At 40.5% G+C, this 25,725-nt stretch overlaps 3 protein-coding genes across 4 annotated transcripts; 1 reads left to right on the top strand and 2 right to left on the bottom strand.

Moving 5' to 3' along the window:
• Nucleotides 1-515: 515 nt before the first annotated feature.
• On the top strand, nucleotides 516-9,689 carry ninj1 (ninjurin 1). Its single transcript, XM_030776954.1, has 4 exons — nucleotides 516-633; nucleotides 5,283-5,520; nucleotides 7,620-7,788; nucleotides 8,203-9,689. The coding sequence occupies exons 1-3, from the start codon at nucleotides 577-579 to the stop codon at nucleotides 7,760-7,762; spliced, it is 438 nt and encodes a 145-aa protein (XP_030632814.1). The 5' UTR covers nucleotides 516-576; the 3' UTR covers nucleotides 7,763-7,788; nucleotides 8,203-9,689.
• Nucleotides 9,690-10,711: 1,022 nt separating this feature from the next.
• On the bottom strand, nucleotides 10,712-13,036 carry card19 (caspase recruitment domain family, member 19). The gene is made up of 5 exons (XM_030778580.1): nucleotides 13,005-13,036; nucleotides 11,953-12,092; nucleotides 11,626-11,782; nucleotides 11,190-11,255; nucleotides 10,712-11,077 (listed from the first exon to the last, which is right to left on the bottom strand). The coding sequence occupies exons 1-5, from the start codon at nucleotides 13,009-13,011 to the stop codon at nucleotides 10,965-10,967; spliced, it is 483 nt and encodes a 160-aa protein (XP_030634440.1). The 5' UTR covers nucleotides 13,012-13,036; the 3' UTR covers nucleotides 10,712-10,964.
• Nucleotides 13,037-14,770: 1,734 nt separating this feature from the next.
• bicd2 (bicaudal D homolog 2 (Drosophila)) lies at nucleotides 14,771-24,501 on the bottom strand. 2 transcript variants are annotated; one of them, XM_030777735.1, is made up of 9 exons: nucleotides 24,441-24,501; nucleotides 24,062-24,323; nucleotides 19,806-20,018; nucleotides 19,119-19,271; nucleotides 18,369-18,806; nucleotides 17,138-18,112; nucleotides 16,771-16,922; nucleotides 16,402-16,645; nucleotides 14,771-15,143 (listed from the first exon to the last, which is right to left on the bottom strand). In XM_030777735.1, exons 2-9 carry the CDS (start codon nucleotides 24,299-24,301, stop codon nucleotides 15,141-15,143), a joined length of 2,418 nt encoding a protein of 805 aa, XP_030633595.1. In that variant the 5' UTR covers nucleotides 24,302-24,323; nucleotides 24,441-24,501; the 3' UTR covers nucleotides 14,771-15,140. The 2 variants fall into 2 exon arrangements, with proteins under 2 accessions (XP_030633595.1, XP_030633594.1); XM_030777734.1 differs by lacking the exon at nucleotides 14,771-15,143 and having other exon boundaries at nucleotides 15,887-16,645.
• Between the last annotated feature and the right edge of the window lie 1,224 nt (nucleotides 24,502-25,725).

Below are 25,725 nucleotides of genomic sequence, written 5' to 3'. Positions count from 1 at the left end.
CGGAGATCACCCGCATATCTTCAGTATGTAATCTGTTCTCAGAGTCCACAGGGTGGCAGCACTGGACGAACCAGATTGCTTATGAAAGGCAGTATTCTACCAAGTATGACTAAAGTACGAGGTTATGACTAGCACGAGCGACTTGTTTTTAACCCTTTTTTCAGACGTTACGCACAGTCTCAGACGATTATTGCCCCTGAAGTGATGTAACACCGAAAACCTACATTTAACTAGTAGTGTCTAGATCCAGAACATAAAGATCTACTGGAAACATAAGGGACACATCAGTACATTCTATACATTTATACATTATAGTTCATAGGCTTCGTTTGGACAGTTTTACCGGCTCTGCATTCAGCAACCCAGTTAATATCTAGCTGGTATAGACAAGCAGAGCTTTCTGTTTGAGTGGTATGACCAGCCCCCTTAGACTACGCCCGCAACCAATTGGAGGGCGTTTGCTACTATTACACCGCCTGTTTCTGTGAATACCAACACAATAGAGTGGGCGCTGTAACTTGAACCTACAAATGCTGATATTCTGAGAAATATAAAAAGTGTCTTACATACGGTAATATGGCTTCAGAAACAATGGAAATGAACGGAGGTACTGATAGAAACAGTGGTGGTGAGGTAAGTGATACTGCACTTCTATTAGTTAGGCCCGTGATAAAGTGGCCATATTATAGATGTATAGCAGGGACAGTCAAATAGCGCGATGTGTAGGCTAAAGTCTGCTGCCCCAGAAAATACCTCATACTTTAAAAGGTTGACAGATTAGTCTAATTACAAGGTAGAATTCGAAAAGATTTTATTCATTAAGTATTCACCGCTCTATGAAACATAGCCCACTTTACAGAAATGGACAGAATGTCATTTGTAACGCCTCAGCCATCGACTAAATAGGCGGCTTTTGTGTTTACGTTATGTGAGAATGCACTCTATTCCGCTGTAATCGCGTGCTTTGTAAGGGATGCGAATGAACCTCTAAATTACATTGCATACAGCGCTTAATGCTTCACTACGAGTGTGTCTTTGTTCCCTGCTCATTTAAGGAATGTAGCCCGTTTTTATGTCTGAACTGATGTGGCTCAACGCTGTTGCACACCGTTGTGCTTCACTAATTAACGTTTTACAGGGGTCGTAAGGGGTCGTTGTGCTTTGGCCAACCCGTTTGCTGACGTTGATTTAAGGTTTCATATCAATAATATTCCAGCTCTTATGTGACGAATGGTGATACTGTCATACTGCCCAGTGCCGTCATTATTAATTAATTAAGGTGTCGTTACAAAAAGCCTAAAGCCCCGGTCAAAGAGGAAACTCTTTGTTTTCAAACAAAAGCTTCTTTCAGTAATTCACAGAATGTTAGAACACCTGTTACATTGTTTCAGTCACATACTGAAGCCTTAGCCAGGCACCTGCTAACCTCAGTTGCGTTTTCTGTCCAGTGGTGAACCAAACACTCATTACTTTTTAATGTTTTTGTGCACCAGACAGATTCAGTTAATTAAACAGTTGCACATTTGTAATTATTAGACCTAGAAATGACTTCAATCGCTTTAAATTTTTTTGAAAAATATAGACACATTTATTGCACTGGAGAAAATTGAAGCAAAAGGGAAATATGGAAGTGAATGTGTTTTTAACCTACGTTAAAAACCACATATCCCAAGCCACTTCCATAGTCTTCCACAGACATAGTGAATACTCAAACCCCTTTCCAAATTTATCAAACGGTAAGACAGTCGGTGTTTTCTTAGTTTACCCATTTGGCTCCAGATTGGTATAGCTCACAAGAAAGTCCCTTTTCAGAGATTTGGTGTAAACATATTACATTCTGTGGGAGAAACCAATATTTGCTGAGATATTTGCTTGGAGCAGACTTGCACATTCTGCCAAAGCCTCTCAAGTGGAAACTTTTGCTACAGACCACAGTTTGCAAAGCCACTGTTCACATTTACCACAGTTCATAGGCTCAGTCATTTTCAACCTGATGCTGGTCAACAGCAAGCTTATATTGGCTTTCAGGTGAAGAGTAACAGAGCTGTAGTATTTTCAGAGGATGCTGTTGAGGGTTTAGCTGAAGAATAGCCACACATCACATTAGATTTTAAAAGACCAGGTTTGGAATCTAAAGAGAGACATATGTCAAGACACTGTGATTCACAGGCAAAATAAAACAACACTATGCTCAGTTATAAACTTCTTCTAAATGTGTTTATTGAAGTGTCAAAATTTTGTTCCCTCAAACGAGCCTGAGAATGACTGATGTATCGCTGTTGTCCTTGTAGTTAAGCAGAAACCAATCCATCACTTTTTCAAGTTTTGTTTGTTCCTCAGACTTGATAGTCCAATTATTTTGCACTGGATCCATAGACTCTTCCTTGTCCCTTTTTGGGTCACACTTCATACAAAACTACAAAGGAGTACACCTTAGTAAATGTGGAGTCAAGACAGTTTCTTGACATGCTAGTATAATGAATATGGAGAATTTAATGAGCATTTGTGTGGGAGGTGCAGCATGCAATTTTCAGTGCTAAACATGTACTGCAAGCATTCATTTAAATAATCTCTGTCCTCAGGACCTAAAAAAAAAACTCTAAGCATTTGAAATTTGGAACATTGTGAGAGAAGCTAAAGTTTTCTTAAGTATCAGCATTCAATTTTGCTCCTTCTGGAATGTGAATGTGGAAGGAGTGTTTTATCAAGCAGTTATATAACCAGTGAATATGTTCAGAGAACATGTCCCTTCATCCTGTTTGTCACCATTTTAATTTTGACTACACATGCATTTTGTCAACCTATTCTAAAAATTCTCTTGAAAGACAGGACTTTTGCAAGTAATTGTTCTCTTCCTCATTTTTTGTATTTGTTACTTCCTTTTGTAACATACCGGAATAGTCTTTGTTTATGGACAAAGATGCTGAAACAAGACTGACAAAGTCAAACACGTTGGGAAAACATTGGGGGTCTTCAAGTGAAAGATAAGGAGTAAGCTGGTTTGTGTATGAGAGTGGAAACACGCTCTGTTACTTTGAGATAAACGAACTCCTCTGAAAAGAACATTTTTTTGCAGAGCGGTCGTTATGTTTTTGGAAGGTTTGACACAATATGTGTGTAGTTTTTCCTTTTTGCCACTGCCAGCTCATGCACAAGGGCCCTGTTGTTGGCCAGTTAGACTAAACTCCACCCAAAGGAAACCTTTGGCCATTTCAGTGGTCAAAAAACCTGGAGAATGTTTGGATCAGGAAACTGTGCTAGTCAGCGATGGAACACGTTGTCTACACATTCTCAGCATTGCATTTCTCATTTTTAACACATTCTGTAATAGTTTGGCTCCTATATTTTGAGATTAGCACCGGAGCTGCATTAACCCTCCATCCTAACATATCACTGTAATGACATGTTAGTACATGGTGTTTTACAACAGGCTTTTTCTCAGTCACCAGAATCTCTTTTTCATATACTCAGCTTTCTGTGGGTCACCTCCCAGCTCATACCACTGCGGTTTAATGGAAATAAATCTGAAATTACATCATGGAACCCCCATTTATTTCTGAATTACATACAAAGTGGATTTGATGACTTGCGTGGAGGGTTGTAGAGTATGTTCTAATGTAAGAGAGTGATACCCACCCCACCCCCCCACCCCCCACCCCCGAGCTGCCCATGTCAAGTAACAGGCTGTTGTGGTCTCATGCGTTATGTGTTAAAGGAAAGGGAGGAAGTTAAGACAGTGTGAACTTGCCCATCATCCACTGTTTTCTTCTGACTCTGAGAACAGGTCACATCCTTTAAAAACACAATCAGCTACTTTCAATTCCTCTAGAAATTTATAGTGTACGCCCCAGGATGTCCCAAGCATGGTAGGGCACACGCTGTATTCATGGCATTGTTTGGTTCATCTAAAAATATAAAAGTACACTGAGATCATCATATCAGCCATGAGATTTTGAAAAAAAAAAAATACAAATGCTTTTTATGTTTATCATTTGATTGTTGTGTTAAGTTCATTGCCTAAACTGATTCTGTGCATTTGAACATGAGCTGAAGTATGTGTCTCAGAGCCAACAAAGTGGAAGAAGGAATGAAGAGACACATCATTACCAACATTCACAGTTGGTAATGATGTTTCTCTTCATTAAAGTCCTAATATTTCAGTAAATGGTGGATCTTAGCTAGGGCTGGGCGAAAAAAACGATAACAATTATCGCGATACAGTTTTCCTTGATAGAAATAGAATAAATGTTTGATATACGTAATTTCCATGCTTAGATAGCATGCACAACTACAGGCTTGTAGTTGGAGTGGAATAAGCGAAATGAGGGAGACCGAAGAAAAAGCAGTGCCCATGACCAGCTCGTAGGACGAAGACATTGACAACAAGACAGGTCGCTCAACTTCAGTAGTTTAGAGATATTTTGGCTTAACCCTAACCCTAACCCTAACCACAAACCTGTTTCATCATTTGAAACAATATCACCCGTTAGAAAGTAAGAAATTACAGTCCCAAACAAGTGCTTTAACGGACCCTCGACAAGTACCCAGCCAGTACCCAGAGCAACTACCCAGCAGCAAACGATTGTATCAGCATTTTCCAGGACCATGCCTTACGACAAAAAAATCGAAGAGACACAAAGACATCACAAAGGCAACTGCATATTGCATTGCAAAAGACATGCCTCTTGTTCATACTTTTGACAATGTTTCAGATGGTCTGTACAAAGGGCATGGCATGCTGACCAGAATCTAGATTTCTTTGTCTATTTGTTGTTTTATTTATTGACATTATCCTTTAAAACACTTTTAAACTTTGCAGTCTGAGCCATATTACACGTATGCTGTATCACACTGCAGCACTTAATTTTCCTATTAAGATATTTATTTTGTTAAGGACAAAGGATTGAAAAGAATTTTACTTTGAAAAAAGAGGTTATCATTATTGTTGTTTTGAATGTTCTATCTCAGATTTGTGAAATGTTGTCCTGTTTGGCAAGTGTTTGTCATGTTCTGACCATAAAGAATCGTTTAAAACCACAATTAACTGTCTGGTTTCTTCAGCGTTCACTTCAGCCTTTAAACTCGAGAGAAATGATGAATAATTTGACATTTATCGTGATAATTATCCGTTTAAGCCGATATGAACATTTTTATCGTGAAAACATGTTTGGCCATATCGCCCCGGCCCTAATCTCAGCCCAGGTTCTTGATGCAGTGTAATAATCGGTTTTAAGCCTTGAGGTGTCATGCAGTCTGAAGTCTCATTGTGTGTGTGTCTTTAGAGTCCTCGAATGGGTCCCTGGCGGAGCAGGTCTACTCCTCTCAATATGAATCACTATGCCAATAAGAAGAGTGCTGCAGAGAGCATGCTGGATGTGGCATTACTGATGGCTAACGCGTCCCAGCTGAAGGCCGTACTGGAACAGGGCCCCGGATTCACCTTCTACGTCCCTCTCATCACACTAATCAGCATTTCCCTCATCTTTCAGGTCATAGTAGGTGTCCTGCTCATCTTCATTGGTGAGAGAATGTTCCCTTTCTTTTTTTTTTTTTATCACTTTGTCAGTTTTGCATCTTTAATGACTGAAGGAGAAAATGATCATCGGCGGCATCTGTGTTCATGATGCAAAATGTAACCTCGGGACATCAGCACGTGGAACAGAGACATCTGCCTAGTGGACATTTATATTGTGTAGTGTCTTAAAACTCTAATAATTTACAGTATTTTTTTAATACTTCACAACTGTCTCTGTGTAAGTTCAGCTTCCATGATAAACCAGTTGCTTGTCCGTAACTCAATACGTAAGAACATTGCTTTCATTTTCACCTTTTAAATTTGAAAGAGTGCTGAGGGGGAATATCATAGGCCAAAGACCAGAGAGGAGCGTGAGAAAATGCAAACAAGAGAATGAGGGCTTGAGAGAATGACTTTTATTGTGTTTCACAGTCGTAGAGGGTTTAAAACCTCATGGGACAATGAGGTTGTAGTTACAAGAGGAGTGTCCAGAACTGCCCAAAATGAGGAATGTGGCCGTCATGTCTACAATGTCAGCTCTGGGATGCGGCAAGCCCCTGTTTGTTACTGGAATGGCTCCTTGTCTCCCTCTGCTTTGTCACGTCATCAGTTAGACACTGAGACTCATTGTGGAAGGTCTTAATAAGCTCTGAATTCCTTCCCGTTCATAGAGCAGGCACTCAGTAATAGTGCTGAGTCAGTGTGACAAAAAAAATCAGGGTAATGTTAATCCAGCTCATCTTCAATTTAAGCCTTGAATTAGAGGTATAATGGGTTTGTACTGAAACTGGAACTCACTGTTCTGTATCCCTCAGTTTGGTTCACGGTACATGTGTAGTGAACTGTAGGTATTTCAGCCTCAGTACATAAAGGGTTTTTTGTTTGTTTATTGTTTGTTTTTCTCTCTAACGGGATACCAAATCACAGGGAATACATACTCCTTGTATAGGAAAATATTCCACACTGTTTGTGCATTTATCATTGAGAGTGACAATCATAGTTTCAAGTTGGCTTGCTTTTTCTTTTCTCCTTGTGTGAAAAAAAAATGCCCCGTGCTTATCATGTTCATACGGTTTCACTGAGTGAAAGATGAGGATAGCTTTTAACACAGTGTTTACTGAGTAATCATTTTAAATAGCACCAGAGCATATAGTGCCATTACTAAGACCATAAATGATATTAGTTATATTGCAATATATGGAATGGAGCTCTAATCTCTAAGCTCCTCTAAGCAGAAACTTACATTGAAAAGTAGCTGCACATTCATATGAAAAGGGTCAGAGCAGTCAGTCACCATTTTTGCTGTCATCACGTGCTTCTTTTTTGCTGAAAATGGCATGAGTGAGCAACAGTCCCGAAACTGAGGAGCCGTCTGTTTATTTGAAATGGCCGGTTTGGCTTTACTTTTGCTCTGGAGTTGTTTTCTGATGTTTAGACTTGTTCTACTCATGGAGAAGAGCCTCAGCATAACTGATACTCAGGTTTAGTTTTCCTAAACACATCTAGTTTTCTAAAAGGAAAACCTTAAAATAAAAGGTACTGAAGATTCGTTTTCTTTCATTCTCTTCTTTTTTGAAGAGCTTTGTTGTTCTTTGTGTTCAGTTTATTCTTTATGTGTTAGATTGAGATGTTTAAAAAGTAGGGAAAAGTCCAGACTTGAGTACATTCAGTTTTCTTTCAACCCAAACAGTGATACAAACTGAACCACGGCCCAAAAACTGAGGTACAAACTGAACTGTGAATACGTTGAACCATTACACCTCTACTTAGAATCAAACAGTCGGAAAGTCAGTAAAAGTAAAAAAAAGCCTGTTCATTTCTTCCTCAAACACAAGATACATCCATTGGTTGGTGAAATCATCCTCTCTATTGGTAGGACAAGAAAGTACAACTTGTGTTTGGATTGCAAGATTTCTAAGCAGTTACCCTGCTGGACTGCAACTGAGCATCTGTTCTGTTGACCTCTCACCATCTTCAACATAACGGTTTTTATGATATTATATTGCCCGTTTAGACACGGAGTCTATGTAGCATGCGATGCCACCTGAAAAATAGAACAAAGAAATTCATGGACACTTGTATTTTTTTTTTCTTTGTCTTACAGTGAAGTGGAATCTCAATGATGTGAGCAAACATTTCAAACTGAATGTGTTGGAGAACATCGTCACAGCACTTGTATTTATCGTTGTTGTGGTCAATGTCTTCATCACGGCCTTCGGTGTCCAGATGTCAAACGTCAAATCATGACCCCTGGACCTGTTGCCTGTTTAAAGGTAAAGACACTATAACTATATGTTGTGAACATACATGTATATAAATGAATGCATCTAGTTATGTGCCATGTAGCATACAGTGTACACACAATACATAACACAAGAGCAGTACACAACATTGATACATGTATTTAAAAAATATATAATTTAGAATATTTTCATTCATTTCTTATGGGTCCATAGATTACGTCTACGTTATCATACAGCCATAAGACTGTAACAGCTGGTTTATAAGCATAGGTTATGTAATACATGTAATACACGTATTACAGTCATAATGCGCTAAGAAACCATTTAAAAGGACTTCAAAGTAGGACGTGTTAATTGTGTCCTGTATGTGGCTTCCAACATGACATAAGAAATCATTTTAGTCCTGTATCATCTGACCTGTAACTGCATTAATGTATGTTGCAGAACTGTTGGTTTCTAAAATAGAGGCTCCAGACCATGGACAGAGGCCGGCATCCTCAGGCCTATCGGCACTTTTCAAATTCATGTCTCTTTATGGAGCTGTCACAGTATGACCCTGTCAGCCTCTCAGAATTGCTGCATGTGTCCTAATAGGACAAATCCTGGATTTTTTTTAACTTAGTTTCACTTTTCTGGGTCTCCAAAGTTGTTGCAAACCATTAATATAAGATAAGGGTGTTGCTTAAATTTTTGAGGAAATGAAGGATTTTTTTTTCACCGTGAAATTTTACTGTTGCCTCATCAGTAAAGAAAATGGACCCCGGAATAGGAGGGGTTCCGAAGGATAAAGTGATAGCGAAAGGATAGTGAAACTTTCCAAGTATGTTGCAAAACTTTTGTGGTAACAGGGGAATTGTATGGTTAGAGCAATTAGAAGACCATGAAAACTAATTTATATAAATCTCCATTCAAGACAGAGTTGACCAACTGATGTATTTGTCAGAGATTATCGCGTTTAGACACTTGTAAAATGACTGCTATATCATTCAACTCAATACCTCACCCCATGTTCATATGTATGTGTTTGTGTGTATGTAAAGAAACACATTGAAAGCGAGAGAGAGATTCTCCGTGTAATGTTGCCACCTTTGTGAAGATGAGTGTAATACTTGTGCAGAGTGTAGTACACCATGATGACTGAAACAAGCAACGAGCAGAGAGAACCCACTCTGATTGTACTTGTTTACCTGTAACAGTGGCTCCTGTGGCCAGTTGAAGAGGAAACTATAGTTTAATTCTCCTTGAGCATTAGAGGTAAAAAAAAAAACAAAAAAACTTTAGAGTTACTGAAATGTTCCATGCAACAGTGTCTAACCTGGTGTCAGCATGGAACTGCAGGAGACAGACAGCCTTTGTTAAGACCAGCAGGGGCAGTAGCAAACACTTCAACCTCATGGTGTCTTGCATTAATTTGGTTAGTTGTTAGCAAAACAGATGAATGCAAATAAAAACTTTGGACAAGAGTGGCCAGCTGAATCTAAGACTCGCAATACCCCAACACTGTTTTCCGTTAGGGCTTTACCTGTTTCCACAGGGCTTTAAGTGTAATTATGCCGTTTGACCACAGGTCACATAGCGCCCTCTACTGGTCACATGACCACTGACCATTTATGAAGAACTTGCCTGTTGTATGGTATACTTTAAATCTATGCAAATCATGTACAGCTTTATCTTTGAGAGTGTCTTGTTTTGGGTGTCATCATACCTATGAGTGTCCCCATGTCTTTTGATTATTTCACCTCAAAACTTTTCCAAATCGCTTAATTCATTTTTGCCTTAAGTTTTTAGTTAGTTTGTTTTTTTTAACTGTGCACCAAATATGTATGGACAATGTTTACTTGGCAGTGATTTTTGTATTACGTAGTAAACTGTGTTTTCCTTTAGTGAAGTTTATAAAAGAAGTGAAAAAAGTAATAAACCAAAAGAATGAAGTGGTTGAAAGGCGTGGTTTATTGTCAACTGAGTAACAATGGCACATAAGATAAGGCAGAGCAAAGAAAGTGATTGACAGATAAGCTTTCCAACAGAAACTAGCCTTATTTAACAACAAGGCTTACGTATAAGCAGCAAATCATGATGCCATCCAGTATGAGAAGATTTCTCCAAAATGTAGTGTTGTATGTCAAGATGTCATAAAGACATACTGTATTGTTGATTCTCTGAAGAAGCAAATTATTCACACAGTATGAAAACACTGCATTACAGCACATTTCAACATTACCAAGTCCTAAAATCTGAGAAACTTCTCTGCGAACAATGACAGCCAACCACAAAGCATGAGTATATAAATGGCTTATATATCTTTTCACCCATTAGTAATATACCAGAGTCGCCAGTAACGTCTTTCACCAAATTCAGAAGCAGAAAAAACATTCTCAAAAAGGCTTAATCAGGTGCAAGATAGAGATTATATACAAGAAACACGTCAGTGCAAACATGCAATGGGTATAAAAGTTTGGAAATGCACATGATTATGCATGGAATATTTGCCATGAGAGAATTCAGGACACATCAGGCTTACGTGTCCTGAACCATACTTGTCTGTAATGGCAGATCATTACCTTCTACAACTATTAAGTAGATCTATACTCTGTACAGTAATATTGTGAAAACATAAAGATACTCAAGATTTCCCATCAAAGTGGGATTTCATAGTATCAACTGTTTAAGCTGCCACAAAAAAGCCTGATAACAGGATAAAAGTCTGGCTTTTAGGTACATTTTGAAGTTATTGTTGGCTGAACTAACAAAAACAAGCCCAAACCAAGTACAAAACTTAATGAGTTTGATGAAATCCACAAATTTTAAATTCAAAGCTTTTTATCCACAAGTTCAGTTAACAGAATCATACATACCCATATATATAATAAATGCATTCCCTTTACTGTTGTAAACCTTATAACCATTTTCTTATGTCCCTGCATTGGCACAGCCAATTTAAAATAACTCTTTAGATGCACCTCCACTCTAATGACTACATTCTGGCCAGAGGAGTTATTCAATAACATAGTTTTAACAAACAACAAAAACACAGTTTGTTAAGGCAGTCCAAGCTGTCCCAAAAACGCTGGGATCCAAACGAGGATAAGTGATGTTACATACATAATGTAAAGTTTTGCATGGAAAAAAACCTGAAGTAAGAAACCTTGAGAAGTAATCTGGACATCCTGAAGTGATACGGGTCAAAACAGGGACATCGGGTCCCGCTATTTGCTAATACTATCTTCTGTGTACCATATGAGGACCTCCCGGACTCTCCTGCCCAAACCCAGCGCCGCCAATCCCAAGGCTCGGCTACTTCCAGTTGCAACCTTGGACTCTGCAGTTAAGAAAATGGTTTACAAGTTAAAATGACTCCCCTGAAGGTGGTGGGAGTTTGTATGTCTTTCTGTGTATGACAAGACGCTACAGATGAAGCACAGTGTACTTACCACCATAGTAATAAAGTAGAGCAACTCCCAAAGCAACACTAAAGCAACTTAAGAAGAACAGGGGGCCTGTTGGAAATGGAGAAATATTAGGAGTGAAAGTAAAATGGCTGTATGTATTTATGGAGAGAGAAAGAGGGAGATATTTACCTCTGTCATTCAGTATGAATCTCTCAGTGGGCCTGAAGCCTGGACTAAGCACTGGATCTGTGGATTCTGGAGGGTTCAAGATAAAAGTGCCATTAATAAAATACACCACCGAAGCCTCATACATTCCAAAATCTAAAAATGAACTAAAATGAACTCAGCAAGAATGAATAGGCTGAATATTTTTAGTCCTTGAAAGATGTGATATTTATAGGTTAACAAAGACTTTGTGATAAATTTGGTGTCTTTTCTGAACGCACAGTGGTTCACAGGGGTATACTCTGAGACTAACCTCTACGACGTAGTCGAGTGGGCAAACTGAAGTACACATCTTCCACATGCAGATGGAGCGCTCGGTAAAACTCCCGACATGCCTCCTCCCCTTTCTCCTGCAGGTAGGCCAGCAGCTCTGCCAATCTGATACAAGTTGGCACATCCAGGTCTCTGAACTGAAATATGATATATTCACTATTGGACACTGGGATAAGGACTCACATGTCAGAGTGTCAGGGCACATCTACACCCAGTTGATGACCAACTAACAGCACTGCCTTTCAGCAGAAACTCCTTCTTCCATGTTTAAATATGTTTGAATTTTTTTTTTTAAATGATGACAAACCTTGGTAGCTTCTTTGTCGGTTAGAATCTGGGGATATATTCGGTTGAGTTGCAGGATGAGTTTATCTACGAGTTCAGTGTCCAGACGGTGGTCGGTCCTGAGGAACCGACTATCCATCTTAAGCTGCTCATGGAAGGTTTCTGTGATTCAGAGGGGGACACTTCTCGTTTGAGCGCATACATAATAAGATGAAAAAGGGTAATAATAAACAATGATCACAGCTATTTTCTCGCGACTTAAAAGAGGTGTGCATGCTTTCTTAATATGAGGTTAAAGCACTCTTCGTTTCAAAGGCAGCACTGCTTTTGGCCACTGGTTGGAGCTCATTGCCACTACCTAAGATGTCATTTTGAAAGATCTACATACACTGTGGCTTGGAAAGGAATATTATTAGTTATTGACAAATAAGACACTCATTCTGAAATTCACTTGTGTTCATGGTTCAAACACACTACACTCCCAAGCATCGTTGAAAAAACGCGAAAACCTGAACGCCTTACATTTTAACGTAGAAACGCTATAGCCAGTCATATATGTAAGTGTTTGTTATATATTCTTGGCCAAAACTGATACAAGATTAGATGTCGTCATGTCTTGAAGTGCAAACACTGAATTTGTAGGCGGTGACACTTTCTAAAGAATTCCCAGCGTCAGAAACATATTCGAACTGACATAAACAAAGAGACAAAGGCCGATGCTTCTAACTAGACATTAATAGATGACAAATACTCAAATGCTGCACTGGACCACGCAAAGTACATCCAAAAAGGAAGAGCTTTTATTTTTTTTTAACTTTTCTAATACGGTTGTCAAAGCTAGAGAATTGTATTTTTCGCGCCGGCGCACTCAGTCGCAGTACGAACTGACCAAAATGACGCTGCCCTTGCCAGCTAATCATCGAGACATTGGAAATTTAGGCACTCATGCTCAGTAGATTCGTTGTACTCCAAAGTGGAAATATTGTAGAAAATAATATTATCGGGCACAAAGCCCAAAAGACAAACCAAGCAACTGCTGAAAAACTGTTACGGAACGATGTTTTAGTCACAAACCTCCCATCACTGCACTGAATCCCTTGTCCTGCCCTTTGTTTAGTTTTCAGGCACTCCCATGATATTATAGGAAGGGAGGAGACTAAGACGTTTCACCGGAAGATCCTCTTTGGCATGTTGCTGTTTCATAACACCGTTTTCCATACAACCGCTGCACGATTGCAGGGGAGAATGTTGGACTCAAACTGAAACGTAATGTTTAATTTCTTCACAGCCTATTCTATTATCATAACATTTGTAACATTTGTAAGGAGAACGCAAAATATATAGATATAGGAAAGAACGAACAAAACAATGCATCATACCATCAAAGAAATCCACAAGAGCACAAAGATTTTTGTCCCGTTTATTTGGCCAGAAGCAAACCTTAGCACAAATATCAGGTTAGGTTACATATGATACCCTATTTCGGTCATTATGGAACAACAGCAGAGTCCGCAGCCAGTTTTACTTTTCAAAAATACAACAGTGTAGCCAGGAAAGCTATAGACCTGATCATGAATGAGAAAGCCAAACGATGCGAGACCTGCAGTTCTCACATAAAAGGTACCACCTCGATTTCAAGTACTACTTAGAAAAGGCAAATATGTAATATTCATCATTACGAACATAATTAATACTGAACTGCATGGCATAATAACAAATAAATATGATGTGACAGGTGAAATTATAGAATTATAGATGAAATTTATTTATTTATTTATTTATTTCCAGCTGAACTTGAAAAATTTAAAAATAACAATATCAATACCACTTTTGCATCAACTGATAAAAGAGAAAAGCTGTCTCAAGCAAACAGAAGATATAATGATATACACTAGGTACAGCAGTTAAATTGCACCTCCCTTTTATTTATTTCATGAAGGAGGGGGAAAAAAAACCTTGCCAAAGGAGTGATACATTTTTATAGCCTCACCAAACTGCTATACTGAAAGGACACAGCAGCTGTTTACTGCAGAAGAAATGATTTTCTGTTTGCTGAAAGAGAAACGTGTGTTAGCAAGAAATGCATAAAGGACAGTCTGTCTTGATAAGCACTAATATCTGTAAAACGTGCATTAATTTGTAAATTAATCCGTTGCAGTGTGTTTAAAGTGACTCCCACTGACTTGCCGTATGAAGCAAAGTAAAATTATCATTAAACCCTGAATTAGTGGTTGTGCATGCTGGCAAACTCATAAGGTTGTATGACTAACATCAAGAATTATTCACAAAATGGGTAACCACTCTCCATTACTCCTGTGACATAGTGTTTAAAAAGAACAGAAAATGAAAGAGAGAGAGAGAGAGAGAGAGAGAGAGAGAGAGTAAAGGCACTACTGGTCAAAGCTCAGACTACAAAACTGAAACACACTGGGTCAATGACAACCTAGAACACTTTTTGTTCTTGTATCTTTTAAAATCCTGACCTAGTGCCAATTTTTGGCAAGATAACAAGGAGACAAGAGTCATTCCAATTTGGAATTAATTTGTTTTGCTTGTGGTGAATTCAGTTCTTCTGTGACCCACTTTAGAATATTGACTCCAGAACTACTGGAGTAAGTCATTGCAATAATTCACGTAAGCCTGAAAACACAGAGGAGCAAAAACAGTGTTTTATGTGAACTGCTCTTGATAAGAAACATATATTTGATGCATTTGCTCTCCCTGGGTTATGTTTACAACATGGCAGTTAATACACAAAATGCCACGAAGGAACAACATTATATTAATATTTCCATTAAATATAACATTTAACAAAAAACATATAAACACCTTGTGGTAAGTCTACTGAAATGCACATTATACAATACGCAATATTGAGAAATGTATCAAAAGTGCACAGTTAAACAAAAAACAAAACAAAAACAAAAACAAGAGGGACAACAGTCAATAGTGATGGTAACTGAGAAAAAGAGATTTCTCTAATATATGAGCCTCATTTTTTTTTTTTTTTTTTTTGCAGACAAACCAAACGCTCTTGAATGGATCAGCATTTCACGATTTAGTCTACTACATATTTGTGCCTGTCTGGGTATGTGGCTGTGCGTGAGTGATTTTGCCTGGTTTTGGAAGAATCAGAGGCAGAGGCGGTGTTGGCAGACTAAATTGCAGTCAGGAATTATCCATGTTGAGGGTTTCTCCAGCTTGACTAAATTACTGTAAAATGGACAAATACACACAATCATCAAATGACTGCTTTCCTGGCAGTTTAAAAGCATTATTCTGTTAAAAAAAAAATACTTGAAACTATTTTAGACATCATGAGTATTACCATGCTGGTGCTGCACAACAGTGAGACAGGTTAGAGGGGTTAATCGGACGAGACTCGTGTTTTCCCAGGATGCACCTGGTTACAGAAAGTAAAACACTCCAAACGGTTTCCGGTTAAAGTGGAAGAGCCGTAAATTCACAGTGTGCTACAGGGTACATGTTATTTACCAACATGGGTTAATTATCACATTCTGTATTAGTCATGTCTGCATGCGAGGCATATTTCTACACACACAGGCCAGAGCTGAGATTTATGGAGATGGGTATTGGACAGACAGTTTTACACAAGAAAATAGCAAAGAATGAACATTTGCAAAGAATGAAACATGCAAAGAAAAAAAAAGACTGTCTTCATTTCCATGTAACATTCTCTTAGTTCTCATGTTATGCTGTATTACTTGCTGAATACGATGAAATTACAAGCATAAGCATAACATACATTGACATAAATTATTGTGTCTTTTCAGAAAATCTGTAACTCTTAAAAATTCTGAGCTTCAAACTGAGTGTCAAGTTTATGATCTGATTATGGAAAGAAAAAAATACCCCTATGAAACTCTATCACCATCTTAGCCAGACTGCAGTAAGAGCTCCTCTAAGCTCTGAGTCAGAATCCCATCCAGCAGTATTAGGCTGCCTAGCATGTTCTGAAAAGGGCATCTGTCTGCAGATTACACAGGCTTACATCCCCTCTGACACACATTTTGTCTACCTAAGAGCGGCTGGAACTGAACACATCCAACCTGTTCTGTGCTGGCAGCCAGACAAGAGGAAAGAAAATGTAGAGACAGGGGTGTAAAAAAACAAAAACAAATGTAAGGTTCAAGCATGACCCAGTCTTACAGAACTCCCTTTCACATGCATTCAAAAACGCCTCATGCATGACAGTCCTCACAAACGCCAGCAGTAGCATGCGACACAGTGTGCATGACATCACAGTGGTTAGCACAAACCTTCACACGGACCCATTAAAACCCTATCAGACAGGACAGGAGTTAGCATGGCAAAAGCGGATGGGTGACAGTTAGTGCGATGCAGCTCACAGGTCGCAGAGGATCTTATACTTCTCGCTGCAGAAGACCACCGGGCTTCCCATGATGTCTCTGGGAGGAGGCCGGGTCCTGCACGGTAGCCTCGGACTTACGTGTGGACTCGACGAAGAGGACGGCCCCTTTCCCTTGCTGAAGAGAGCTCGGCTTCGGCTGCTTGCCGCCGCCCCGCCACGGCGGGCCTGCTCGTGGTCGAACTCGAGGTCCTCCAAGCGCTGGGTCAGAGCGAGCTTCTGCTGAATGGCCATACGCAGCAAAGAGTTCAGCGTCTTCTTCTCGTCTTCTGCTGCTGCCAGCTGCCTCTGCATGTCATCAAGCTGAGTCACGTACTCATCGCACCTGCGGGAAGAAAGGCAGAGAGTGTACGTGCAGATATAAAGAGAGCTGAATAGCGACTGAGGGAGACAATGTGAACAGCAGGAGAGCGTTCTACTGACAGATCTACTGAATAAAGTGCCGTTTACCTGGTGGCAAACATGGCACGAAGCGAAGAAAAGGTGGCAGCATCCTCTTTCAGGGCCTTCAGCTCATTCCTCAGTTTCATCATGGTCTCTGTCACCATGGCCTTTTCATTCTCATACTTACTCTTCAGATTAGCCAGAGCAACCTCGGCCGTCTACAACAATGAGATTTAAAAAAGATGGGTTGGTTTCAAATACACAGACTTACTGGTGCCTTTACCGCATTTAAGGAAACTCATGACAACCATCCAAATTTCTTGGCTTTGAACTATTTATCTTTTCAACATTTATATACCTTGACAAAGACGCACAGACACACAGACACACAGACACACACACACACACACACACACAGAGAGAACATTATCACCTGTTTGTTGGCCTTGAGCACAGTTCTAAGAGTGGCAATCTGTTCTCTCTTAGTGCTCAGCAGGGACTTGAGTTTAAGGATTTCCTCCATGCAGGCCTCCTGGTCCTTATCTGCCACAGCTGCCAGCTCCAGAGAAGCCACTCTCTGCCGCGACAGCTCTGTGGTACGGTCTACCGCCTGCTGGAGATGTCTGATCTGGTCTCGGATAATCGCCACGAGGTTATAAATATCCATGGGCTCAGGTCGAGGGTCCTGTCTGGCAGGAGCCGTGGTGCTGTCTCCAGCCTCGGCCTTGCCTGTTTCAGCCGCTTGTCCGCTAGGAAGCTGCTTGTCCTCGGTGCCACTGCTTTTCCCCTCTTTGTAGAAGTCGAGCATGACACGATTGGGTGTCTCGTTGTTGCACATACAAACGTGGTGGTAGAGGTTGGCTAGCTCCTCGCTGAAGGCTACAAGCTCATCCTGAGCCACACTCAAGGTGCCTTGTGACTCTCCAGCCACCACACTCATCTCACGCAGTTCTTTCTCCAGCCGGACCAGCTGTTCCCGGTCTGAACGGCTGCTGCTCTCCAGCTCGGCCAGCTGCGCGCTCAGCTGTCGCACCTGACTCTCCAGACGGCCCCGTACCTCCTCGTGCTCCGTCCGCACCTCCTCGTATTCCGTCTTCAGCCCTTTCAGCTCTTCCTTCAGCTCTCCTGCCTCGGCCACCGCGACCTCGTATTTGCAACGCAGGATCTCCGGTCCGTTGATGTCCAATTCGTAGTAGTCCACGTCGGTGTCCTCGCGGCTATCCCGCTCCCTCTCGCTGTCCAAGGCTGACTGGCGCTCTTTGCCAGCCTGGAGTCTTCTGATGGCTCCGAGATCCTCATTGAGTCGGGCTACCGCCTCCTGTTGCTCGGCCAAAGCCCCCCGGGCGTGCTCCAGTTGCTTCTGAGACTCCTGCAGAGTGGACAGAAGGGCAACCTTCTCTCGCTCAACCTGTTCCGACATAGCACAAGGACACACAGTTATTCAGGTGGAATGCAATAACAACAGGACAGGCCAACTTAAAGGATGAGTGAAGTACAAAAGTGAATAAAATACAAAGAAACAAAGTCACGTATATGAGAGAAGCAACAGAAGCACACAGGGTAGAAGGAGAAACATCTACAGATCAAAAACCTAATTTTATGTGAATGACCATAAATAATCAACTCTAAAAAGTGCTACTTCTTATACAATCAGTTGTCCACACCTGTAGCAGCTGCTGCTTTAGTTTCTGGATCTCTGAGAGATTGAGCTCACTCAACAAATCATCAACCAAGCTGGGAGCTGGACGGAAGCTGTCAGCCTTTTTGGGCGTGGAGGCTTTGTTGTCCTCGTCACCGTCGGCAATCTTAGCAAAACCATTTTCAAAGGCGCGGATGGCTTCGTCGTTGTTTGGCTCATCCGTGCTCACTTTTATGCTTTCTAGAGAGGTGGCAAGAAGAGAGTCACCCAGGGTCATGTGATGTGTCAGTTCTTTTCGGAGAGCGGCCTTCTGCTCGCGCTCAGTCTTGACTGTCTCCAACGCCTCGGTCAACTGTCGCTCAGCAATCTCTTTCAGCTGAACAGCCTCCTCTAACTGACTGTTGAGGTACTGTACTTCCTCCTCCAGTCGACGAATCTCGTGCTTCAACCCTTCAAACTCCACCTGGAGAAGATGCAGACACAGAAGTGGCAGTTCAGATAAAAAAAAAAAATAGAAGAAGTCAATGAGCATTTTCTTGATGAACTTCATGTCACTGCCATTTCATTCCCCTGTTCATTCCTTTGATTTGTTCCCAGTGGTGACAGCTTATGAACCTAAGTCAGCCTGTTACTAATCATATTCTCAAAAATACAAGCATAGCCGAATTCAGCCCTTCTCTGTGATATGATTGCTAATAATTTGATACTTCCCTATGGTAAACGGGCGTTTGTCACTGAGAGATTTCACTGGCTTGCTGAAGTTCAGCTCACTCACCTGCCCCTGCTTGAGCAGGGATACTTGTTTCTGCAAAGAGATGTTTTCTTCCTCCAGCTCGCTGTAATCCTGGAGTAGACGAGATTCCCGGATCTTATACTCTCTGATGTCATCGCGTAGACGACCACGCTGCAGCTCAACCATCTCATTGTTCTACGGAGAGAAGCAGGCAGAGTTTGAGTGAACAAGTTGTTTGTATGTACGATGAGTGTACATTCAGAGCACAGATGTAGCTTTCATACAGTAACAAGACAAATATTTTGGGTCCTGTAAACAGGCTCTGGCGATTGACAACAAATTATTCATTTGCAACTGCTGGTGGACTGTACAATACCAATCTACAATGGCTGTGAAGGGTCACAAAGAAGTCTGGGGCTTCACATTAATCATCATGTTAATCTGTCCTTAAATGAAGCCAACTGCCCCATACCACTTAAATCCATCCATCCGGCAAGGCTGCTGAAGTAAAATACAAGAGACTACTGCCAAAATAAATGCCTTCACCTGCCAACAAAATGGTAAAACCAACACCCTTTTACATAGAACAAACTGCAAACCTCACAATTTATAAATCCAAGTATGTCAATAAAGTAAATGTCTGCCAACCATGAGAGAAAATCAGCTGATTCATTAATGCCTGAATTTGATCAGAGTCTTACCTTTTGTTTTTAAGTGAAATATACTGACCTCTCTGAGCTCCAGGGCAAGAGTTGCCAGGCGTTCGTTCTCAGACTGGGTGCTGCTGAGGGTGTTCCTAGCCTGTCTCAGATCAGCCTGCAGCTCCTGAAGCCTCTGTTCGTAGAAAGCCTCCTTGGACGCCGACTCCAAGATAAGAGACTCCTCTCGACTCTCTCCGTCTGCAGCCACCTTCCTGTGGGTAGAATGAACCTGTCCATAGGCCTAGGAAAGAAAACCAGAGAGTGACCAGTGGTGAGAACTCTGAGGACAACAAGCTTGTTATCACCATATGAGAACACATGGATCACTAAATATTATCATGACATACTTCTTGTAGTAATCATTGAATTATGCGAGAAGAATAAGGTTTTAACAAATAATTCTAACTGACAAATAACTGAATCTGGAAAAACTTTATGTTAATATGGACAAGCATTCATGCTAAAGAAGAGACTCCAGACTGCACAAGGTTTGTAATGTCAGAATTTGTGGATAAATAAGAAGGAGCATGAAAGAGCACAGACACTAAAGCCTTACAGTCCCACAGACAGATTATCTCAAGTCTTACTAATCTTTAGCCCCAAAGATGCATTCATTGGAACCAAGTGATGTAAACAAACCCCCCCCGCCCGCCCCCCCGGCCACTCCTCTCTCTTGTTAACACATTCACACTCATTGAACATAAATCAGCATGTCCTTCAGACTGACGCCATCCCTAGACAGTGCTGTGTGAGGTCTGGGACTCTCTTTAACAGAAGCTCTTGCTCTAAACGCTCTACGTGTCACATCATTTGTACAGGCACAGGAACATCTATAATGTTGAGAACTGTAAGGGCAAAAGACAAAATAAGAATGTTATGAAGGGAGAGAAAAGTGGACACGTTCTGGGGAAAAACAGAGTGATGAAGTGAAAGATCTACTACTTACCACAGACTTTTTAATAGCTGAAAATGAAACATTCCTTTTCTAGACACCCTACTGTGAGTCCAACAAGCTGCTTAAATTGTTTTCTATTCCAAACATCAGTAATTCACTGACTAGGAGCTATAAAATCCTACAGTATAGGTTTGACATATTACTAGGCAAACTGGGTGAATGTGTAGCTATACCAGCAATAAATGTAACATATTTACATTTGACCTTGTTCACATCGTTTTTTCATGTCTCATGTTCGGATATGAACATCATGCTTCAATACTTATGTCACAGAAAAGCAACAACAGAAGCTCTGTCCATCACGTGTCAGTTACGCCATTCTTCACGGATCAGCCCTGACCTCAGAACTTCAGCCTCTGACTTAAATTAACCAGCAAAGTGGATGAATCCATGTTATCCATAAACAAAAACAAAAACAGAAAAGCTTACCAAAGGACTGAGAACACAGCACTAGACAGGTCTTAGATACGAGACCTTTGAATTTCTCAGACAAATCACAATGGTTTCAGATACTCTGAAATCATGTGCATGCCTCACTATGCATACATCTATACATCGCATGTCCCGCTCAGAGGGCAGAGTTACAGAAACGTCAAAATAACACCGCAAGTGTTTATACCCACGGCTCTTTTACATAGACAAAAGCTGAAAACACAAGAGTGCAGATGGGTTGTGCAAACCAAGTAAGCCCAGCCCTTTGGTAGAGAATTCCACTATGGTGTGAACCCACCCCTTTGGTGAAGCCCTCTTTTCCCCTCTCATTTCATGGTTTATACTTTTGATGACCCACACAGCTGTGCTCTGCTTCCTGACTGCATGATGCCAAAGTATGCAATGACTGTTAAACCAGAAAATAGACATGTGAACAGTTCTCAATAAACCCTCTCAGAGCTTCCAGTTTTGCCAAATTTATTGCTTGGTTTATCGTCAAATATTAGGAAGACATAAGACCGCCAGTGAAACAGAACAATTGGCAAGGCACCACTGGTTTTATTTGTGTTGACCCTTTTTGCTTAGATATACACTGTCAGATGTACACAAGTCATTCTACAGAAAAGCCTTTTGTTTGAGTGTTTGCAGTGTCAAATGGAGGACCTGGTTTAGTGCTTTAAATGCCTGCGTTGCCAAATGCTATGTGTGGGATGGTTGTGAAGTGAGACCATGAGGAGATTATAGAGTCTATTCTCCTCACCTTACCTTACCCTCTGTCTGATCCTCAGTCTGAGCCAAAGACCACTGCAGGTATGTTAAGTGTGTTTGGAGATCTTAGGGAACATCCAGTCCCTTTCTGATGCACAGAGACCAGTTTAAGAAGAGAACATACAAAATGCTTTGCTTCCAATGGGACAGGATTCATATCATATTTTAAGAGTGAGCAAATGTGCTCTCCTTGTTTTCTATAAATTATCTTCATAGCCTCTGCTACATTTAGTGTGGACATGATGCCTACCCAGTACAGTTGACTCCTTACCAAACATCAGGGATTACTTGACAAATGTTCATGTGTTCACCATTATCAAGAGTGCAGATGGATGATCACATGATCTCTGACACAAAGGCCAACGAGCAGCTGCAATGAGAAACCTCAGCTGTGGGAGACAAGCTTCTGAAGGCACGATTCATGTCTGAATTTTACAGTAACACAAAGAAAATATGGTCATACAGAGCAACAGCATTACAACTTCCTGTTCTAGAGGAACTACATCACCCTCTGCTCTCTAAGAGAGGACGCATGTTCCAGACTGGATATCTTTTTTTAGAGTGATTGCTATAGATCCTCTTACCTCCATGAAAGAGACTTGGCACTTAATATAGCCCCTGTTCAGCAAAGATTAGAGTAGAATGAAGGGCTTGTAAACCAAAGACTAAGTCAAATCTCTATCTTTTTGTTTACAAACATAGAATGGAGTGTGTGGATGTATTATGTATGAGTAAATGTGATGGCTGTGCGTATATCTCTTCTGTGTTTTACTTCCCCCTTTCTCGTATGCCCTTGCCTGTGTGTGTTATGATGATACAATTAAGCACTACAGAACTGAACCCACAAACATGCAATCCTAATTTCTGAAAACAAATTGTACACAACTCATTCTTCTTGGAACTTACAGGGTAAATAATCATAATCCACCCCCTGCCACTAACTCATTGTCTCTAACAGTGTGTCTATATGATGCTCACTATTAAAAGCATGCAGTAATAAAGTACAGGAGCACAATATATAAAACGAATACTCAAAACGTGTCAATAGGAGAAAGAAGTAAAATTGTAATTTTCCACACCATGATGGCTTTATCAGCTAACAACTAAAACTTAAAATGTCTCATTTTTCACAGTCAAAAACTTGTTTGTTAATGATCTTGCTTTCCTTTTCATAGCTTACAAGACAACCTGTGTTCTTTACTAATGTTGCTATTTATTTGATGTGGAGAAATTGGATTTATTTGGGATTAATTCCCTTATAGTCAATGAAACCTGTCTGCACTAGTTCCACATACAGGATACTTATTCTTTCTTCACTTTGCACAATATTTAAAGTTGGTTAGACAGCTTGAATTTATTTTACGATTTATATATTTTGTACAGTGACTGTGTTCTGTTTTTTTTTTTTGTTTGTTTGTTTTTGTTTCTCAATGAAAAATACATCAAACAAACAAAATTTAATCTCGTTGATTAACTTCAGTTGATGCCTGGATAATACTAAGTTTCTTACCTGTTACATTTCATTTCTGAAAAAGATATGCATTAAAGCTGTTGGATCATTGGCAACACTTTTTGGCTTTGCGATTACGTAGATGAATAACTGTAATTACATTTCTATGACATACGTCTATTACATACAACCACCAGATGTACATGTCTATCAATTAATTACGTCAATATTGCTTACATTGTGACAAAAAGTATTTACTACGTAATTTCAAGTGATTAACCCTCTCAATTCTGCATGATTATAATTTGAAACAACTTTTATCACAAAGATTAACGTATTCGGTGACCTGCCGGTTTACGCTTCATTCGGAGAATGAATTAACCCCAAAATATGCAAAGAAACGCTCTGCAATAAACACTCGGCTCCGAAGAGTGTTATTGCACCCTAAATTCCAACAGTTTCCTAGTACCCTAATTCTAGATCGACGATGGAGTTAGCAAAACGTTAACGAAAACAAGGAGCGAGAACAATGCAATAGCTGGCTGCCACTTCTCAGCTACCTCTAACATTCTTGAACAATCACCATGCAAGCAACTGTGTCAGACAACTGCAGACTACCTTCTGGCAAAGACTGTCATATCTGACATAAATTGAGCAAAAGAAAAAGAACAAAACCCACCTCTTTGAGTTGGTCGAGCTCTTGACGTACTGTCTCGTACTCGTTCTCCAGCTCATCATAGCGTTGTTTGAGTTGCTGTTTTTCTTCCAAAACCACTAAACCGTACTCCGCTGCCTGAATCTTTTCCCGGGTAGTCTCACTCAGCTCCCGAGAAAGACGTTCGATTTCTGCTCGGAGCCAGTTTGGTCCGGCCTCTGTCACCAAAGTCGCCTCAGGAAATCCCTCTTCATCCCCAGACATCTTGCCCGGCCGGCAGGTTTAGCTATGACAATTACGGACCAAACCCGTTCAATAAGTTTTAAAACTGTTAAACTCTTATTAGAATCCTTATAATTTGCAGTGCATATTTCTGCTTTCTGCACTGAATGTTTAAACTCACTTTGCGAACACGAGAAATTAACAATTTCTCCATGGTTTAACTTCTGTTGTGTCAAACGGTTCCATAATCTCTCTTCAGCTTCTCCGTGACACTTTCCGTTGTAGGAGGGGGTCCCAAAGCTGAGATCACCCATCTGGAATACGATGTGATTGCTTTAAGACTGTCTTTGTATATGATGGGAAAGGAAGTTCATTGTTAAGAGCAAGCAATAGAGAACTAGAACGTTTAGCCAGAGTACTAACTACAATGCCCAAAGTGCATTGCGGATGGACACGAAGGCACAAATCCCCAGATTCTTATTACGTCATCCTCCTTGCAGATAAATCTGTCTACGTATGGCACAGTGATGAGGGCGAGGGACAAAAAAAATCTAATGGAGCTTGGGTTCCACCTGGCGGATTTCCTTAGGCACTGATCTTTTGTCGGGGAAGTGTCACACCAGCGTCCACGGTCCTGCCTATTTCCGAGCGCTTTAACATATCCGGAGTTAAAGTGTAAACCCAGCCACAATTAATAAGTGTGTGTGTGTGTGTGTGTGTGTGTGTGTGTGTGTGTGTGTGTGTGTGTGTTTGTGTGCGTGTGTACAGAGAGGGGGTGGAGAGAGTCAGAGGAAGTCGGTGGGAGACGGGTCGGGTGTTAGTGTTGCCGGCTGAACACTGTCACCCTTTGATGGCTTGCTGGAATTGTAGTGTAGTAGCTGCTTAGGAGATGGGGTTTTTTTGTTTGTTTGTTTTCTTTGCAGATTTATGAATTTAAAATCATAACTTCCTGATTAAATGGCACTGTCATCTGTACTTTGACAATATGAAAGTGAAAATCACCAGTGGGACTTTCCAAGCATTCACTGGGTTGTTGTTCTGTTCTCAGCTCTGACTTTTGTTTGTAGTTCCCTAACAGGTTTTTAAGTGAAGAGCTGTCACTACTGCTGACATTTCCTTTGTGATGTTTGATCTGACTTCTCTGCTATGGTGAGTGAATTCAACTCTGTACACTAATCCTTTGTTTTTACTTTAGATTTTTAAAATTAACATTGTCACTGTATTTCAGGACAGAGGAGAATTTGTTATGGACTTTTACCACCACTGTGAGTTTAATACTGAAAGTTTTTTTGTTTTGTTTTGTTTGTTTTTTTACTGTGTTTAAATCAAAAGTGAAAGCAACCATTCTTGACAGTTTTTAAACCTCGAGTTTTGATACATTTCAGATAAATTTCACCATTTCTTCTCCATTTGTTTTGGTATGGGCTGTGGATTGGTCAGCTATAGACCATATTACCGTGAGTGAT

This window comes from Chanos chanos, chromosome 6 (genome assembly GCF_902362185.1).
Source record: "Chanos chanos chromosome 6, fChaCha1.1, whole genome shotgun sequence".
In the NCBI taxonomy this organism is placed as follows: Eukaryota; Metazoa; Chordata; class Actinopteri; order Gonorynchiformes; family Chanidae; genus Chanos; species Chanos chanos.
The sequence above is the reverse complement of the archived record's forward strand: the minus strand, read 5'-3'. Positions and strand labels throughout refer to the sequence as shown.

Excerpts from the sequence above, each read along its gene's own strand:
- ninj1 (XM_030776954.1), top strand. The coding sequence starts at position 577 with ATGGCTTCAGAAACAATGGAAATGAACGGAGGTACTGATAGAAACAGT. Across the intron at positions 634-5,282 it reads ATAGAAACAGTGGTGGTGAG|AGTCCTCGAATGGGTCCCTG; the intron begins GTAAGTGATACT and ends GTGTGTCTTTAG. Across the intron at positions 5,521-7,619 it reads TGTCCTGCTCATCTTCATTG|TGAAGTGGAATCTCAATGAT; the intron begins GTGAGAGAATGT and ends TTTGTCTTACAG.
- card19 (XM_030778580.1), bottom strand. Across the intron at positions 11,256-11,625 it reads CACTCGACTACGTCGTAGAG|GCCCCCTGTTCTTCTTAAGT; the intron begins GTTAGTCTCAGA and ends CATTTCCAACAG. Across the intron at positions 11,078-11,189 it reads TCTACTTTATTACTATGGTG|AGTCCAAGGTTGCAACTGGA; the intron begins GTAAGTACACTG and ends TCTTAACTGCAG.
- bicd2 (XM_030777734.1), bottom strand. The coding sequence starts at position 24,301 with ATGTCTGGGGATGAAGAGGGATTTCCTGAGGCGACTTTGGTGACAGAG. Across the intron at positions 18,113-18,368 it reads TAAAGCAGCAGCTGCTACAG|GTTGAGCGAGAGAAGGTTGC; the intron begins GTGTGGACAACT and ends ATGTCGGAACAG. Across the intron at positions 16,646-16,770 it reads CGTGCCATGTTTGCCACCAG|GTGCGATGAGTACGTGACTC; the intron begins GTAAACGGCACT and ends TTCTTCCCGCAG.